At 41.8% G+C, this 18,403-nt stretch overlaps 1 protein-coding gene across 7 annotated transcripts in view; it reads left to right on the top strand.

Moving 5' to 3' along the window:
• Positions 1–18,403, top strand: part of CCSER2 (coiled-coil serine rich protein 2) — a 132,647-nt gene that overhangs the window by 106,887 nt on the left and 7,357 nt on the right. For 2 of the 7 annotated variants that reach the window (XM_043551365.1, XM_043551366.1), the window contains exons 10-11: positions 3,159–3,243; positions 8,129–8,168. The exons of 3 other annotated variants lie outside the window; for them this stretch is intronic. In XM_043551365.1, coding sequence (XP_043407300.1) covers positions 3,159–3,243; positions 8,129–8,168 — 125 coding nt within the window. The remainder of the gene's footprint in view (positions 1–3,158; positions 3,244–8,128; positions 8,169–18,403) is intronic. 2 more of the 7 variants (XM_037904474.2, XM_037904473.2) reach the window with 1 other exon arrangement.

The following is an 18,403-nucleotide window of genomic DNA, read 5'->3' as shown; positions in this document are numbered from 1 at the left end:
CCATTTTTCTTTTTCAGTGTGGCCTGGTTATTTTAAGAAGTTTATAATGAGGTAATCCTGCTTGGGCTAAAACCTGGGACACGGATTCTCAGCCTGTATGTGACTGTTTTCCATATTTAATGGGGCACTGCCAGACTGTCTAAGTTATTATTTTGCAAAATCTGCTGTAATCCGAATAGAAATGTTTAGCAGCAGCTTTTCTGATCTTTTCTGCTCCCAGTTTTATGCTGCCTGAGGCATTGTCTTCTCAGCAGATGTTTTTGTTGTTTTTTTCCCCACCCTCCAGTGAATCATTATGTAGACAGTATGGCTAAGTAGTTGTCTGCTGAAACATCTTAGTTGTAAATGCTATTGTTAAAAAGCAAAATTCCCCTCCCATTAGATATGGAAATACTTACTTCACAACTTCTGCCTTGACAATGTCCCCTTAAAATATAATCTTTTCTATTTTCCATCTTTATTTAAAATTGGACAATTGGTGTATACAATATAACGTATAAACCCATTAAAGCTACATTAGAAAACAGCAAGATATATTTACTTAATGTAAAATAAACGTTGTGACATTTGGAGTTAGTAGACTGTCCCGTCTCATCAGATTAAGCATGTTTTACGCAAAAATAACACCACCCCGCAGGCTCTTTCCCAGAGCAAGGTTAATACCCTGTTTGGCACACTAAGAGGATGCTTTAAATAACCACTTCCAGCAGTTGACCAAAAATGCATAGGTAAATAACTCAAAACAGGAAATCTTTATAGTAGAGGTCCAGATCTAAAATAGACTAGCTGTAACTCCAACTCTTATGCCTTAGTCAAATCATTTAACCTTTCTGCCTTAGTTTTTACATTTGTAAAATAGGGATTAATAATAATTACGTGCCCTACAAAATTATTGAGAAATTTTTATAAAGTATTACATAAGTGCTAAAAATCACCCTACTGTAGAAAAATTCCTAAAGCGGCTCAATTCACTTTTAAATCTGTTAACCACACACGAACCAAATACAAACAGCCGAGTTTAATTTCTCCTGGAGAAATCTGAGCCCCCAAATTTTCCCCAGTCTATTTATATTAAATGAGTTAGTTAAATTTGGAAGTAACTTGAAAGAAACATCTCTCCTTCCTTCACCAAAATCAAAGATCCTCACAAGGCCAGCCCTGTCAACAGTGTTAAGATTATAGTAACATGGACAAGAGTCTGAAAATTTGTTTTGTGGGCCTAGCTACCTGAAGCAGCTAGGGTGAGCTCTGAACTGTGTATTTAGATGGTCTTTTTCCTACTGATTGTAGAAAATGTTCCAATATTGTGCATGCAGCTGTTGGACACCATGTGTCTTAACATTTTTTTAAAAAATTCTGTCACGGATTGTACCTTGTTTATGGGAATATTTTTCTCATTCCGACATCAGTGGATAGGGTCCAAATTGTGCTGATAACATTGCTGGACCTCCAGCAAGCAGAATTTGCCATCATATAACCGTCTACTCCTTGGCCAAAGCCTGCGTGGGCCTTAACAACCACTGATGGAGGGCTCCATAATTGTTTACATATGTGTGTCTAGCTATGGCCATGTAAGTTAAAAAGTGTTTCTGATAGGACCAGCTCTTAAATACTTTTATCTCATCGGTTTCTGAATACTCAGGCAGCACCTCTTGAAAAATAATCTTCTACAGTCTGATGTCAGACCCTAAAGGTGCTGTTGTTGGCAAATTCTAAATATTGATCACACACACGTGGTGATATCACAATACTTTTCAACCTGCAGCTTTTTGACATTCTTGTGATGAAATTTGAATAGCAATAAGTGAAATTAATGAGAGAGGCTAATTATGAAGATGATTGTCAAAATGTTTCTTGACCTTTTGATCATCACTGGACTAAATAAAAAGAGTATTTTTGTAGAAATATCTTGGAAGGGAAGCCTAGTTCTGCAACAGTTAAAAAAATTGGAAAGATTTTGAGGGGGAAAAATAATCTGTGCCTTGAGAAATTCTGGAAATCACTTTTCTTCTTTCTGGCATACAAATTTTATCTCCAGTTTCATAATCTTATATCTATTATCTGTTAGTAAAAGCTGCCAGTTCATAGTGGTGAGTCTTCTCAAAGTCTTAACACTAATGTCTCCATACTACACAATCTGTGAAAGTAAAAGTTTTAAGTTTTAATTTTAGACATGGTTGATGGAAAATTACCTTAGATTGTGGATTGAGGTAGGAAGCCTGGATTATTTCGTGACTTGAGAGAAAGAAATGCCAGTTTGGATGGATTTCTTTTAAAGGTAAGGTTATGGAGAAAATGCTGGGCTGCATAAAAAGATATGTTTGTTGTCCTAGGAGATTGTCACCAGCATATCATGTAGGTCCACAAAGAACTTGTTTTGAAATGCAGCTGAAAGTGTCATTGATGTATACCAGATAAATAACCATCTAGGGATGTGGCAGGACAAATCTTGCATTTTCAGAGAGCATTTAAAGATAGCTTTATATATTATTTTGTGACATTACGATCCAGTAATGGAGGGTTCTGGCTACCCACAGCAAGGCATAAAGATGCTGGCAAACTTCACTCGTGCCCTTTTGCATTCAGTAACTGTTCATACCCAGATCTGAAGGATGTGGACTAAAGCCCACAGTTAAGCTTGCCAGAAAAACTTCTCTCCATTAGTACATTTTTTGCAAGCTACAGCTCATATGTCTTTACAATAAAATAAAATGGTTAAACGCGTATTTTGACTTACATCGAGGTGCTTTGAAATAGAACTTTGTCTATAAATGTTACGTGAAAAAACTATTCTTTCCTTGTCTTGTCTGAGTTGGGGCTATTTTCAGCATAACAAATTAACACCTAAAACCATATTACGCAAAAGGTATGCCAATATATATAATTTAAATATAGATTTTGTAAACCACGGGATCACTGATACGCTGTCATACAGGGGGAAAGTAAGGCATCTGCCTAGTCTAATGAGGGAATCATAACTTGTCTAGGGTTGCTAATGGTTTTAGTAATTTGTGGTGTTAAGATTAGGAAAAGAGAATAATTGTAAATGGCAATAGTATTGCATTTATTAGAAAAAGGACCAGTCTGGCTTTTTGGTGTCTTATTTTCCCCTGTTCTCTTTTTTTTATTATACCTTTTCCCCCTCTCTTTCTGCACAGGGTGGGTATTCTGCTCCCTCCTTCTCTCCCTGGCAGGGCTCATTCCAGGGCATCCCTCGGACTGTTCCACCGCACCGCAGACAGAGTGAGTCTGTACCTCTCACTCATTTCCCACACTGTGTTCCGGTAGAAACTTTCCTTTTGCACGCACTGTTGATCATGTAGTGTCCTTCTTTCCCAGCAGAAATTTACAGGCATATACAACAGTCTGTGGCCTAACCTAAGTGCTTCCTGCAGTCACTAGCAGCTACAAGTTAAAGCTTTTCAAAGCTGATTTACTATATTTGTTCTTAAGACCTGAATAAGCCCTTCTTTCCAATCTTGTCTAACATATATCTTGCTGTCCTGTTTGTGTGTGGTCTTTCACTCATAAACTCTGCATGTGTTCATGCTCATATGTATACATATATGCAATGTGTACCTTATTAAAATCTTGGTGAGAAAAATAGTGTCATTCTCACTGCAGTCCAAGAGAGAGGGCTTTTTATAATTTTTTAGGATGGCTTTTTTTAAACTAATATTTCTTTCTCTAAAATGTTTGTTGTGAAAAGACATCTAACGGGCTGTGAATGGCTGTTCCAAAGCATGCATGATTTACTAATGTTGCTTTTGTGCTAGCTACTGCTTGAGCTAAAGTATGAGCTGAAATTGTTCTATTGCCTTGAATCTGGAATACAAAAAACAAAACTGCTGATTTTCAACCATGTGCTTACATAGTTAATAGAAAAATGGTAAGTCTTATTTTGAGCTTCAGTATTTTGAATGATCTTCTGGATATGGCAAAAGAAATATAACTAGTTACTAAAGATTATACTTTATTCATACAAAATTTACTGTAATTTGCAAATTACAGTGAGTTTGCTGATGCTCTGCTATACTCGAGTGTGTTTGGATCCGAAATACAGTTAAAAAAATAGTTATTAAAGCAAACTAATGTTTAAAATTCTGTGAAACTTAAAAGTAAACTACATCCTGGAAAACTATTAAATCTAAATTAAACATCTACTGAAATAATTGTAAAAAAATTCACAAGGAAAATCTTATGTCATTTAATATATTTCAAAGAAATGTAAAATACTATTTTGACATTTTTGTGAAAATACTCACTTAAACAATTCAGCATGAATAAAGGTTAAGTTCTTCATAACAGATCGTCTCCAGGTGCTAGTCAGACTTGTTTTCTGATATTTTTCTTGTGTAATTTAGTGTTCACAAAAGGTGTCAAGTTTGCTAATGGCAGTAGACTGAAGTGTTCTATCCACAGGTATAGCACAAGCAGTAGCAGTGCACGATTTTTGTACTGCCCCACCAATGTGTTGCCAGAGCTGCAAGGATCACTTGTAAGAGTGAAGGGACAGATCACACTCCATGTATTCAGTTCACAGTGCTTCTGAGCATACCAACGAGGAAGTCAAGCTGTGTGAATGGTGACTTCTGAACTGCCAGGCACTCATGCATTAGGAACTGGACTTAAGACTATCAGATACTCACACTGATCATTTAACTAGTGATAAAAAGCTCTGTATTCCATTACCTGTTCTCTGTGCAATTCAGCCCCATATCTTTTCTCCTTTAACATTAGCACAGGTTTTTTAAAAAAAAAAATCAGTAATGCTGTATAAAGCTGCCCTAAAAGAATCAATTTTGTATGTGCTTTGATCTTAGGCTACATGCTCTGTCATTACATGTGAATACATTGCTGCTTGCTTTCTGCAAAGACAACAGATGAAAGTCAGTAATAGACTAATTATGATGAAGTGGAATAGGCATATTATTCAGAAGAATAAATCTGTTTTCTATCATTGTCTGGGTGCTCCCGGCTTTGTCGCTGCAAGTCTTACTGTTAGGCTTGACCAGGAAGGTATATACCGGAACTAGAAGTGTGGAGATATTAAATAATCATGTTTCTGTGTATATCTTAAAGCATACAGTTTTTGCCAGCACACTTGCCAAACCAGTGCTCTCTGGCATAATTTTTGAAAGCATTCCCTGCAGAAGACAGCATTACCAGGAATAACATTTGTAACCCTATCTAATCAGTATTTGTACAACAGTAATGTCATTTCCAGAAAATAGAATCTGCCAGAGTGTAATTCCAAAAGTAGTATAAGTATGGGACCTGGTGTCGCCAGTAGATAGAGAGCACCTAGATTGCAGTTAATATCACTGTTTTATTGCAGAAATTGTGGGGGAACATGATGTACACTTGGCTTAAGTCAGCTATATTTCTGTTTGGAGATAATTGATTCCCATAGTTCTCTTCAAACAATTTCTTTTAGTAACTATTTATTCTGGAGGCTTACTTAGAAGTATCCTCTGAAATCTACTGCCAGTTGTGGATGTTGCAAAATTTTACCAATCATCAGAACTTCACTGTATATCCTTTGATAATGACAGCAGTCTGTTTGCAGACGCATACAGTTTAGACTATCAAAATATATAAAGCTATGAAATAGTCTGTTATTTACACAGTTCCAGTGTGTTGCTACTTTACAGAACAAATAAGATTCTGCTACAAAAATCTTACAATCCAATTATGTTTACAATCCAACCAGATGGTTAGTGTTAATAATCAAGCTAACAGACATTAGTGCTTAACTTGCCAAATGTACCCATCCTTAATACTGCACAATGTTAGTGAACATATTGTTGGGTGTATGTTTTGAGTTTTACTGAAAGTTAACACTAAAGTGAAAGTAAATATTTCAGAATCATTAACTCTGAATATCATTTCCACATCCCGTGATACTATTTAGCATTTTAGACTGTGTAATCATTTGTCTAATAAAAGATGATTTTTTTATATGCCATTTCCAGGAACAAAATTGGATCTCTTACTATATTCCTATAACTCCCAATACTGTATGTCATGAGTACTCAAATCTTACATGTTCCCTACAGTGTTTTTCTCTTGATAATGATATACAATCAGTTACTACTACTGTGAGGTGGTTTATGTGAACTCGCCCCCATCCAGTTTAAAAATGTTGTATCAAAATTTGGGGATTCCAGAGAAGCATACTATTAATGGCAGAAATACTGGAGATTTAGTTTTTAGGATTAAAACAGAGTAATAATTAACAGAGCATTTTGAAACCCAAGCATATTGTAGTAATTTCGGTAGGCAACTGGTTTAAGTAATCATTGTAACAGGAGCACACTTAACTGAAAAGCCAGAGTTTTTTTGTGGGGGGGTTAGTTACACAGATAACACTGTACTGACACAGGGCACAAGTTCTCAGGACATCTTTAGTGACTAGACACTTGTCAGAGTTTTTTCTAGACTCTGTGAATTGTAGGTGAAAGAAAGCTAAGCAATGCTGGCTTTATACCATTAACAAGAATAAGCTGTCGTGTGCATTTTGATTATAAATTATTTCAGTAGTGTTTTGCCATGATAAGGTTGATTTTTTTTCATACTTTTTAAAAACAAACACACACCTTAGCTCACGAGGTGTTCCACAAGAAACAGTAAATTTCTTTGCCAGGTTAAAAGTATTAATCTACATTGGCCATTTAGGATGCTTTGCAGTTCTGAAAGCTACACAGGCTGATACTCTTAGCAAAATAAGACTGCTTCAGAAAACTGGTAAACCCAGGATGCTCTCTGCTTGGTGTGGTGAGGGAATGGTTTAAATATTGTAAATATTCTGTGACACAGTTAAACTACAGTGCATTTGGGTGTATGCTCTTTATACCTTGATTTCAGTATTGTGAAGTTAACTTTTTAAAACATTAATTTTAAGGGAAAATGTGGTTGTGTAGGTATTTGTAAAGAAAAGTGTCAAACTTGAAGAGCAAGAGACCTGGAAGCATTTAAAATGTGATTATACTTGTTCATAACATATTTACAAACAAAGATTTAATCAAACCCTTTATATGTGCATGCACATATCTGGCCAGATACACAAAATACATGCCGTGACGTGGTAAAGTTTTATTGCTATGCATTGGGGTGGTGGTATTGCTTACAGGAGAAGAAACAATGGAATTTACAGAAACCATCCCAAACAAGTTCCAAGCAACTTTTGTTACACCATACTATTAAGTATTCTGCATATGCTACACATCTGACAGATTTCTAATATTTTTCTGGTAAGGCTTAAAGAAATTGGGTTAGTGTTTTATATGTCTGTAAAGTGAGGCTCCCTTATAGCTTTGAGTACTATGGTACACAATATAGCTAATTAAAAAAACAAACTCTACAAATTTTCCAGGCATAAAAATGTCCTGGTTTTAAGATCTGATATTGTGGTTCTTTCCATAGGTAGAAACAGGAGTTGTCACACTGGGAAGCTGGAAATGACCACTTTCTGATGGTGTAAAATTATTTCTTCACATGAAAGTTTGCAAAATATTGGATATTTGCCCTCCCAAGAGAATATATTTCCCATCTGGCCCAGGATAACAGGAAGGAAGGAAATTCCGCATTTGGGCAGAAACATTTTTGTGGCAATTTGATTTTAGATAACCAAAATAAAATAGGGATTGGTTAAATCTGCTCAAATGAGTGTTACAAGGGAGGCCCAGGGAAGACAGACTAATAGGCAGAGAAAGTAACAGTCAAAATTATATGATAGAGTTTATTGTATGGGTCTGCAATTTATCTCATGATGTACTTGATCACTGTGTTTGTGATGTGCATGTATAAATTTGAGCATGCACATTCATTATAACAAATTACATCAAATACTGTCAGTACTTTATCACCATAAGAGGTTAAATGTATTAAAGCCCTCAAGTTCAAGGAGTAAGGACTTTTTTTGGTAAATGACTTACTATAGGTATTACATATAGAGCAGTCTCTTAAACCACACTACTATCTTTGTTGGAAGCTGGGGACATGCAAATGAACGGGAAAGAAGTTACAATTCAGTCATGGCAAGTGCTCATTGTTGCGTCTTGGTCCTCTGACATAATTGTCCTTGTCTTTTTTCATGTCTCTGCTTTCCCATTATGCCATTGGCAAGGAGTTGAGAAGTTAGTCCATTACTTCTGTGATAAAGCGTGGTACAGTACAACTTCAGATTTCTTCCCATCTCCTCCTCACACATATCTTCTGTTTTCGCTCCCAGCATGATGCATGCCTATCAAAGCCATGCATGCAGTCAAATTATTTATTGCACCATTTTCCCCACTTCAAAATAGTAATGAGAAAAATGCTGCCTTATTTGTTCCATAAAAACATTCTATCTAGAATTGAGATCAGAGATACAGCTATGTCTTTTAAATATAATAATCTTATTAGCACAACGAACCTAAAAATAATGGTGCTTTATTTATGTCTTTTTCATGTCCACATTGTCTTAAATATTTTGTATTCATAAATGACACTAAGCTTATTTGCAAATTGTCTCAGTTCTGGAATATCGTTGTGACTCAGTTAACACAAATGTTTTAGTGGAGATCCTTTTCATTAAATGCATTTAATATTTCTTTCTGACTGTGACACCACCCAGATTTCTTCTGGAAGAGTTAAGAGTAATTGTGCTTTATAGGTTTTTGCTACTGTGGCGGGGATTGCATTTAATCATTTGTAATTGGAGCACCTAACAATGCACAGATGGGTGCAAAATTCTAGACACTCTTGCCATTACAGAAATAAGTCTTTCACTTTTGTTGTTATAAGTGGAATGTGTGCACATTCTTGTACTTGAAGTTTTGAGAACTGACTTTCTTCAGTTACATGGTAATTTTACTACATTCATAGGAACCTAAAATAAAGTAGTAATTAAATATCTATGCACTTGGCCACTCTGTACATCATAGAATCATAGAATATTAGGGTTGGAAGGGACCTTAGGAGGTCATCTAGTCCAACCCCTTGCTCAAAGCAGGACCAATCCCCAATTTTTTCCCCAGATCCCTAAATAGCCCCCTCAAGGATTGAACTCTCAACCCTGGGTTTAGCAGGCCAGTGCTCAAACCACTGAGCTATCCCTCCCTCCATCAAACAAATATAAAGCCTATTAGTATAATCCTCTTCACTTGGTCATGATAAATCACTACCTGAAATAGACTACAGTATTTGCGATCATATAGAGCAATGAAAAGCTTCTGAATGCGTTCCATACAGTAAAACACTATTATTGCTAAGGGATAGGACATTGGATTTTTTTCTTGTTCATTTTTCATTGGGAGACTGGAACTAGACTTCTCATAGCTAATTGCTTAATCACAGTCTATTACTAATTTCATATAAACAGAGGGGGGAAATGAGTATACTACAAAGGAACAAAATACTAATATAGAAAATATAGGTTGGCACTGACAAACATGTTGTGACAATACTTAACTCCTTTCCAAAGTAGCTTCCCCCCCCCTTTATATATACTTTGTTTTCTTACACACTATCTTGAATGTTAACACACTTTGATCTGAGTAGGTGACATCCGGTTAAAATTCCATCAGGTATCAGTAAAATAAATGCATAAATAGAACCCATCATCTGTTGTTTATAATGGTTGCTGAATTTTGGATGAAGCCTAAGGTATACTCTTCTTAATTTGGCACAAAAGAAGCAATTTTGGACTGGAACAGTGTAGTTGCTGTGGAAGCCAGATGATTACAAAGTGATATGTAAATATTTTGGCTGCCCCATAACATCGCTTTCAATTACCCTAACGTTAATTCAACCTGGTATCTCTCTCCTTTCCTCTGGCCTAACTGGTCATTGCACTACCAGTACCTGTATTAAAAGATTAAATGTGATGCTCACTTTTTAACTAGATAAATCAATCTACTGAGTAAAGTTAAGCATTACTATTTGTAGTACTGGATATATCTTAACTTTTTAAAATACACACACACTTGTATTCATATATGTTTGAATGTTCCCTGACTGAAAATTCTCAGTGAAGTTGTCATTCTCCTTTGAACGATAATCTCTATTGTATTCCACTGAAGATTAGGTGCGTGCATCTGGAGTAGTAGAGGGCTTTGGTCCATGCATATGCCTTTGCATTGCCTCGTGGTTTCACCCGAAGTGCTAAAGGGATGGTGGACCGACTGCATCTTCAGTTTCTTCTCACCACCACAATGTCCAAGTCAGAGCTTCTGCTTTCCAAACTTTCCTGAAAAACTGTTTTTATTCTTGTATATAGTTCAGATTTTACTGATTCTTTAGTAGTTTGTGTCACCTCCACCACTGGAGGAGGTGCAGGACAATCCGCACCAACTACTATACATCTTGCATGCACCGGAACCGCACAGAGTAGCCCTACTGATCAACAACACCATTCTCCAAATGGCACACCACGGACACATGCACCCCCACCCCGAAGGGGGTAGAAGAGGGATCTGAGTTTCTGTTCTCCCACCCTTTGCCTAATTCCTTGGTGATCCAGGTTGCTATGGAGCAGGCCAGGCACGAGCATCCATGCTTCACTCCCTCGGACAAGGAGGGCAAGAGACTATTTCTCATGGTAAAAAGGTCTTTACCTCAGCCAGCTTCCAGTTCTGTGTCTTGAACTACCTAGCACTGATGGCCAAATATGACTTTTTGAACTATGGGCAGATGGCAGATTTTACAGGTAAACTACCGCAGTAGGATCATGCCCATTTCTAGGCTATTTTGGAGGAGGGCAAGTTGGTCTCCAGGACTATACTTCAGGCTGCAGTTGATTCTGCGAACCTGTCTTCACATACAATGGTGACTGGAATAGTCATGAAGAGAGAATCCTGGCTACATACCTCAGGCTTCCCTAGAAAGGTACAGAGCACTACTAAGGACCTCCCTTTTGAAGAGGACCTCTTCAACTAGAAGATGAATGATTCCTTACGGTCCCTGAAAGACACTCTAGAGCCACACCACAATCTCTAGGTGTATATATACGCCAGCACCAAAATGAAAATTTTACTGACTGCAGGATGCTGTAGAACTCTCCATTTCTGCCACCAACAAGCCTATAAACCTCCATAGAAGCGCCCGAAGGTCCACAGGGCTCGTCCACCTGGTCTGCTGGTGCAGCCCTCCATGCAGCACACCTAGTCTTTGCATAAACAATATTTCTGAGTGCATCTAGAGCAGTGGTTCTCAATCCATTTATCAATGTGGGCTGCATCCAATACTACTTGCATTGCCCTGAGGATGACACATGGGCCGCAGCTCTGTGCTGATTGGGCGGCAAGTGGCCCATGGGCTGCAGGTTGAGAACACTGCTCTACAGAGCCGTCAGCCACTTTGCATCACAACACTTTTGCCAACCATTGACTTTGGGGGCTGTCTCAAACTCTTTCTACCAACATGTAGTGCGATAACAGACAAGTGGGTCCTGGATGTTGTTCGACATGGCTATACAATCGAGTTTACAGTGCTACTTTCTCCATGGCCCCTGCCCAAAGCCTGTTTCAGGGCTCGCTCTCACGACAGTATTCTTACCCTAGAGGTGGACTCCCTCCTGCAGAGAGGAGCAGTGGAACCAGTCCCTGCAGCCTTTCAGGGCACAGGGTTCAATTCCAGATATTTCCTGGTGCCCAAGAAAAAAGGATGGAGACCTATCTTGGATCTCCAATACATCAACTGTTCCATTTGCAAACTGAAGTTCCAGGGAGTCCCGCTCATGGCCATTGTTTTACAGCTCTCAATACACAGGACGCTTACTTCAACATCAACATCCACTCAACCCACAGATGGTGCCTAATATTCATGGTGGGGCTGCGACACTTCTAATACAGGGCCCTCCCATTTGGACTCACCACTGGTCCACGAGTCTTCACAAAAGTTTTCTTCATGGTAGTGGTTCACCTCCAATGGCAAGGAGTCCTTGTCTTCCCTTACCTGAATGACTGACTACTGGTCGCGCGATCCAGAAAGGAAGTTGGGGAATCGACCTCCCAGTTCTAGGGGTGAGTTTGAACATCAAAAAAAAAAATTAACTTTTCACCCTACATGATCCCTGGAGTTCATTGGACATGCATCGATGTGGCCTCCACATGCACTTACCTGCCGAAAGAGGGGTTCCAAAGTCTACTGGACCTGATCACTTCAGTGACATCCAGCCCCTCTGTCTCAGCCAGAACTTGTCTTTCCCTCCTCTACCACATGGCAGCATGAACATATGTCATGGCCTTTGCTCATCTGTACTTCCGCTGTCTACAACTATGACTGCAAGGAGCCTACTCCCCCATGCACCAACCCATGGACATCGTTCTCACCTCCAAAGGTCGCCTCCCTCTCCAAGTCTGCTCCGGAATGCCCTTCCTTCCATCCTCACCAAGCATGACAGTCATAACAGATGCCTCACTCAATGTACTGGAGAGCACAACATGGAAGAACCCGACACAAGGAACTTGGCCCGCTCGAGAAACCAGGATATGCATCAGCATGCTGGAACTTGAGGCAATACGCAAGGCATGCCACGCGTTACCATCCATCCACTCTTGTCATGTTGTATAACACCACTACATAAGCAAACAAGGAGGCACAAGGTCCTCAGTGCTGGGCTCAGAAGCAATGCACCTCTGGAAATGGCGTGTTGCACACTGTATCCTCTTGTCAGCGGCTTACCTACTAGGGACCCCGAAGCGGATTGCTTATGCTCTCAGCAGGAACTTTGCAACCGACTATGATGGGAACTGCACGACACTGTCATTGTGGACATTTTTGGTCAATGGGGAACTTCAGTCAGGAACCTCTTTGAATCTCACACCAGCATCAAGTGCATTCAGAACTGTTGACACGCTGGTCATCAACTGGTCGAACCAGGTGAACTATGCCTTCCCTCCTCTACCACTCATGATACGAATCCTACACAAACTCTGAGGGAGAGGGTGACTGTCATCCTGATCACTCCATTCTGGCCTCTCCAACTCTGCTTCTCTGCATATTGAAACATCTTTTACTACTGCTCCTAACGTTCTGGAATTGCTCACACAACACAACGACACTCAGACACCCCAATCCACAGATGCTTCACCTGACAGCCTGTTTTTTTGGATGGACACGTCCGCTGGCACAAGAATGTTCATTGGCAGTGTGTGAGGTCCTCTCCAATAACAGGACAGACTACACAAGATGATCTACTGAGCTAAGTGGGAACACTTCATCTCCTGCCCAGCAGAAAGGTATTGTCCAAGAGCATTGGGATGCCAATGGTCTTGGACTATTTCCTCTACCTGAAGGCATCAGGACTTGCTCTCAACTCCAGCAGGGTGCATATTAGCGCTTTCCATCCTCTGGTGGAGGGTCTTTCAGTTTTAACCCACCCTTTGACTTCCTGTTTCTGGAAGGGCCTGGTATGTAAAAGCCTCCCAATCCAGACTATTGCTCCACAGAGGGACCTCAACCTACTCTTTACGTCATTAATTAACTCTCCCTTTGAACTCCTAGCCTCCTGCTCCCTTTCTCTTCTTTCCATAAAGGTTGCTTTCCTAGTCTGCAGGAGGGCTGGCAAACTGGGAGCTGTGATGGTAACCCCCCTCTTTCACCATGTTTTATAAGGATAAAGTTTTGCTGTGGTTTCATCACAAATTTCTACCAGAAGTGGTTTCCTGCTTCCACCTCAACCAACCCATACATTTGCCAACCTCTTTTCCCAAACCACATGCCTCAAATGAGGAACAGCAGCTTCACTTCCTCAGTGTCTGTAGGGCCCTGGCCTTTTACCTAGAGCAGATGAAGCCCTTCTGGATGTCTCCTAAGCTATTAGTGGCCGTGGCAGAGACATTTAGGCAGGCCATCTCCACCCAGAGAATCTCAAAGTGGATTTCAGGGTGCTTTACGCTCCTATCAACTATCAGGACTGTACCCACCAGATGGGATACAGACCCATTCTACAAGAGTGCAGGCATAAACTACTGTTGCACTCTATGATGTACCCATTGTGGACATTTGTAAGGCAGCCACGTGGAGTTCAGTACACACCTTTTTTTCTCATTATGCTCTAGTGCATGATTCTGCAATGGATGCCTCCTTTGGCGCACTGGTTCTCCGTTCCACAGTTCTGTCATGTTCCTCACACCCTTCTCCTAGCTAAGTACTACTTTGTTAATCACACTCAGTGGAGTACAATAGGGACCATCCTTGAAAAAGAATGAGAGGTTACTGACCTGTAACTGGAGGTTCTTTGAGATGTATGGTCCCTATTGGTATTCCAGATTCACCCTCCTTCTGTGCTGTGGATCTAGTAGACCTGCTGTGGAGAAGGAACTGGAGATGCTGGTAGTCCGCCCCGCCGTTTATCACCTCAGTGAAACCATAAGGCAATGCAAGGGTGCGTGTCCAGATCGACGGACACTACTGGTTGGAAGGCATGAGATGCGATGTCCTGAGGTTGGGGGTTCCACGACCACCACTCCCAAGAGGAGAAGGCGGGTGGTGGTGGTCGGGGACTCTCCCCTCCGGGGGACTGAGTCATCTATCTGCCGCCCTGACCGGGAAAACCGAGAAGTCTGCTGCTTGCCAGGGGCTAAGATTCGCGATGTGACGGAGAGACTGCTGAGACTCATCAAGCCCTCGGATCGCTACCCCTTCCTGCTTCTCCACGTGGGCACCAATGATACTGCCAAGAATGACCTTGAGCGGATCACTGCGGACTACGTGGCTCTGGGAAGAAGGATAAAGGAGTTGGAGGCGCAAGTGGTGGTCTCGTCCATCCTCCCCGTGGAAGGAAAAGGCCTGGGTAGGGACCGTCGAATCATGGAAGTCAACGAATGGCTACGCAGGTGGTGTCGGAGAGAAGGCTTTGGATTCTTTGACCATGGGATGGTGTTCCATGAAGGAGGAGTGCTGGGCAGAGACGGGCTCCATCTTACGAAGAGAGGGAAGAGCATCGTTGCCAGCAGGCTGGCTAACCTAGTGAGGAGGGCTTTAAACTAGGTTCACCGGGGGAAGGAGACCAAAGCCCTGAGGTAAGTGGGAAAGCGGGATACCGGGAGGAAGCACAGGCAGGAATGTCTGTGAGGGGAGGGCTCCTGCCTCATACTGGGAATGAGGGGCGATCAACAGGTTATCTCAAGTACTTATATACAAATGCACAAAGCCTTGGAAACAAGCAGGGAGAACTGGAGGTCCTGGTGATGTCAAGGAACTATGACGTGATTGGAATAACAGAGACTTGGTGGGATAACTCACATGACTGGAGTACAGTCATGGATGGTTATAAACTGTTCAGGAAGGACAGGCAGGGCAGAAAAGGTGGGGAAGTAGCACTGTATGTAAGGGAGCAGTATGACTGCTCAGAGCTCCGGTACGAAACTGTGGAAAAACCTGAGTGTCTCTGGATTAAGTTTAGAAGTGTGTGCAACAAGAGTGATGTAGTGGTGGGAGTCTGCTATAGACCACCGGACCAGGGGGGTGAGGTGGATGAGGCTTTCTTCCGGCAACTCACGGAAGCTACTAGATCGCATGCCCTGATTCTCATGGGTGACTTTAATTTTCCTGATATCTGCTGGGAGAGCAATACAGCGGTGCATAGACAATCCAGGAAGTTTTTGGAAAGCGTAGGGGACAATTTCCTGGCGCAAGTGCTAGGGGAGCCAACTAGGGGGGGCGCTTTTCTTGACCTGCTGCTCACAAACCGGGTAGAATTAGTGGGGGAAGCAAAAGTGGATGGGAATCTGGGAGGCAGTGACCATGAGTTGGTTGAGTTCAGGATCCTGACGCAGGGAAAAAAGGTAAGCAGCAGTATACGGACCCTGGACTTCAGGAAAGCAGACTTCGACTCCCTCAGGGAACAGATGGCCAGGATCCCCTGGGGGACTAACATGAAGGGGAAGGGAGTCCAGGAGAGCTGGCTGTATTTCAAGGAATCCCTGTTGAGGTTACAGGGACGAACCATCCCGATGAGTCGAAAGAATAGTAAATATGGCAGGCGACCAGCTTGGCTTAATGGTGAAATCCTAGCGGATCTTAAACATAAAAAAGAAGCTTACAAGAAGTGGAAGGTTGGACATATGACCAGGGAAGAGTATAAAAATATTGCTCGGGCATGTAGGAAAGATATCAGGAGGGCCAAATCGCACCTGGAGCTGCAGCTAGCAAGAGATGTCAAGAGTAACAAGAAGGGTTTCTTCAGGTATGTTGGCAACAAGAAGAAAGCCAAGGAAAGTGTGGGCCCCTTACTGAATGAGGGAGGCAACCTAGTGACAGAGGATGTGGAAAAAGCTAATGTACTCAATGCTTTTTTTGCCTCTGTTTTCACTAACAAGGTCAGCTCCCAGACTGCTGCGCTGGGCATCACAAAATGGGGAAGAGATGGCCAGCCCTCTGTGGAGATAGAGGTGGTTAGGGACTATTTAGAAAAGCTGGACGTGCACAAGTCCATGGGGCCGGACGAGTTGCATCCGAGAGTGCTGAAGGAATTGGCGGCTGTGATTGCAGAGCCCTTGGCCATTATCTTTGAAAACTCGTGGCGAACGGGGGAAGTCCCGGATGACTGGAAAAAGGCTAATGTAGTGCCAATCTTTAAAAAAGGGAAGAAGGAGGATCCTGGGAACTACAGGCCAGTCAGCCTCACCTCAGTCCCTGGAAAAATCATGGAGCAGGTCCTCAAAGAATCAATCCTGAAGCACTTACATGAGAGGAAAGTGATCAGGAACAGTCAGCATGGATTCACCAAGGGAAGGTCATGCCTGACTTATCTAATTGCCTTTTATGATGAGATTACTGGTTCTGTGGATGAAGGGAAAGCAGTGGATGTATTGTTTCTTGACTTTAGCAAAGCTTTTGACACGGTCTCCCACAGTATTCTTGTCAGCAAGTTAAGGAAGTATGGGCTGGATGAATGCACTATAAGATGGGTAGAAAGCTGGCTAGATTGTCGGGCTCAACGGGTAGTGATCAATGGCTCCATGTCTAGTTGGCAGCCGGTGTCAAGTGGAGTGCCCCAGGGGTCGGTCCTGGGGCCGGTTTTGTTCAATACCTTCATAAATGATCTGGAGGATGGTGTGGATTGCACTCTCAGCAAATTTGCGGATGATACTAAACTGGGAGGAGTGGTAGAATCATAGAATCATAGAATCATAGAATATCAGGGTTGGAAGGGACCCCAGAAGGTCATCTAGTCCAACCCCCTGCTCAAAGCAGGACCAAGTCCCAGTTAAATCATCCCAGCCAGGGCTTTAGATATGCTGGAGGGGAGGGATAGGATACAGAAGGACCTAGACAAATTGGAGGATTGGGCCAAAAGAAATCTGATGAGGTTCAATAAGGATAAGTGCAGGGTCCTGCACTTAGGATGGAAGAATCCAATGCACCGCTACAGACTAGGGACCGAATGGCTAGGCAGCAGTTCTGCGGAAAAGGACCTAGGGGTGACAGTGGACGAGAAGCTGGATATGAGTCAGCAGTGTGCCCTTGTTGCCAAGAAGGCCAATGGCATTTTGGGATGTATAAGTAGGGGCATAGCGAGCAGATCGAGGGACGTGATCGTTCTCCTATATTCGACACTGGTGAGGCCTCATCTGGAGTACTGTGTCCAGTTTTGGGCCCCACACTACAAGAAGGACGTGGATAAATTGGAGAGAGTCCAGCGAAGGGCAACAAAAATGATTAGGGGTCTAGAGCACATGACTTATGAGGAGAGGCTGAGGGAGCTGGGATTGTTTAGTCTGCAGAAGAGAAGAATGAGGGGGGATTTGATAGCTGCTTTCAACTACCTGAAAGGGGGTTCCAAAGAGGATGGCTCTAGACTGTTCTCAATGGTAGCAGATGACAGAACGAGGAGTAATGGTCTCAAGTTGCAATGGGGGAGGTTTAGATTGGATATTAGGAAAAACTTTTTCACTAAGAGGGTGGTGAAACACTGGAATGCGTTACCTAGGGAGGTGGTAGAATCTCCTTCCTTAGAGGTTTTTAAGGTCAGGCTTGACAAAGCCCTGGCTGGGATGATTTAACTGGGAATTGGTCCTGCTTTGAGCAGGGGGTTGGACTAGATGACCTTCTGGGGTCCCTTCCAACCCTGATATTCTATGATTCTATGATACTACTTTGAAAAGCTCTGGCTCCAGGTGAACGGTGCAGGTGCATAACTATCAGTGGAATACAGATAGGGACCACATCTTGAAGAATCTCCAGCTACAGATAAGTAACCTCCCCTTCTGTGATGAACTGTTTGTTGCTGATTTCAGTCTTATTCTGATCTTCCAGTGGTATAAATCAGGATTAACCACTGAAGTCATATTTGTGAGATCAGTGTTAGGCTCCTTGTGACTCATTTTAAACAGGGGGCCACATTTTTAGTACTTGAAAATTTACTGGAAGATGTCAAAGCTGTGTCATAAGATTCATAGTTTGCTGAGAAGAT

This window comes from Chelonia mydas, chromosome 7, assembly GCF_015237465.2.
Source record: "Chelonia mydas isolate rCheMyd1 chromosome 7, rCheMyd1.pri.v2, whole genome shotgun sequence".
NCBI lineage: Eukaryota > Metazoa > Chordata > Testudines > Cheloniidae > Chelonia > Chelonia mydas.
The sequence above is the reverse complement of the archived record's forward strand: the minus strand, read 5'-3'. Positions and strand labels throughout refer to the sequence as shown.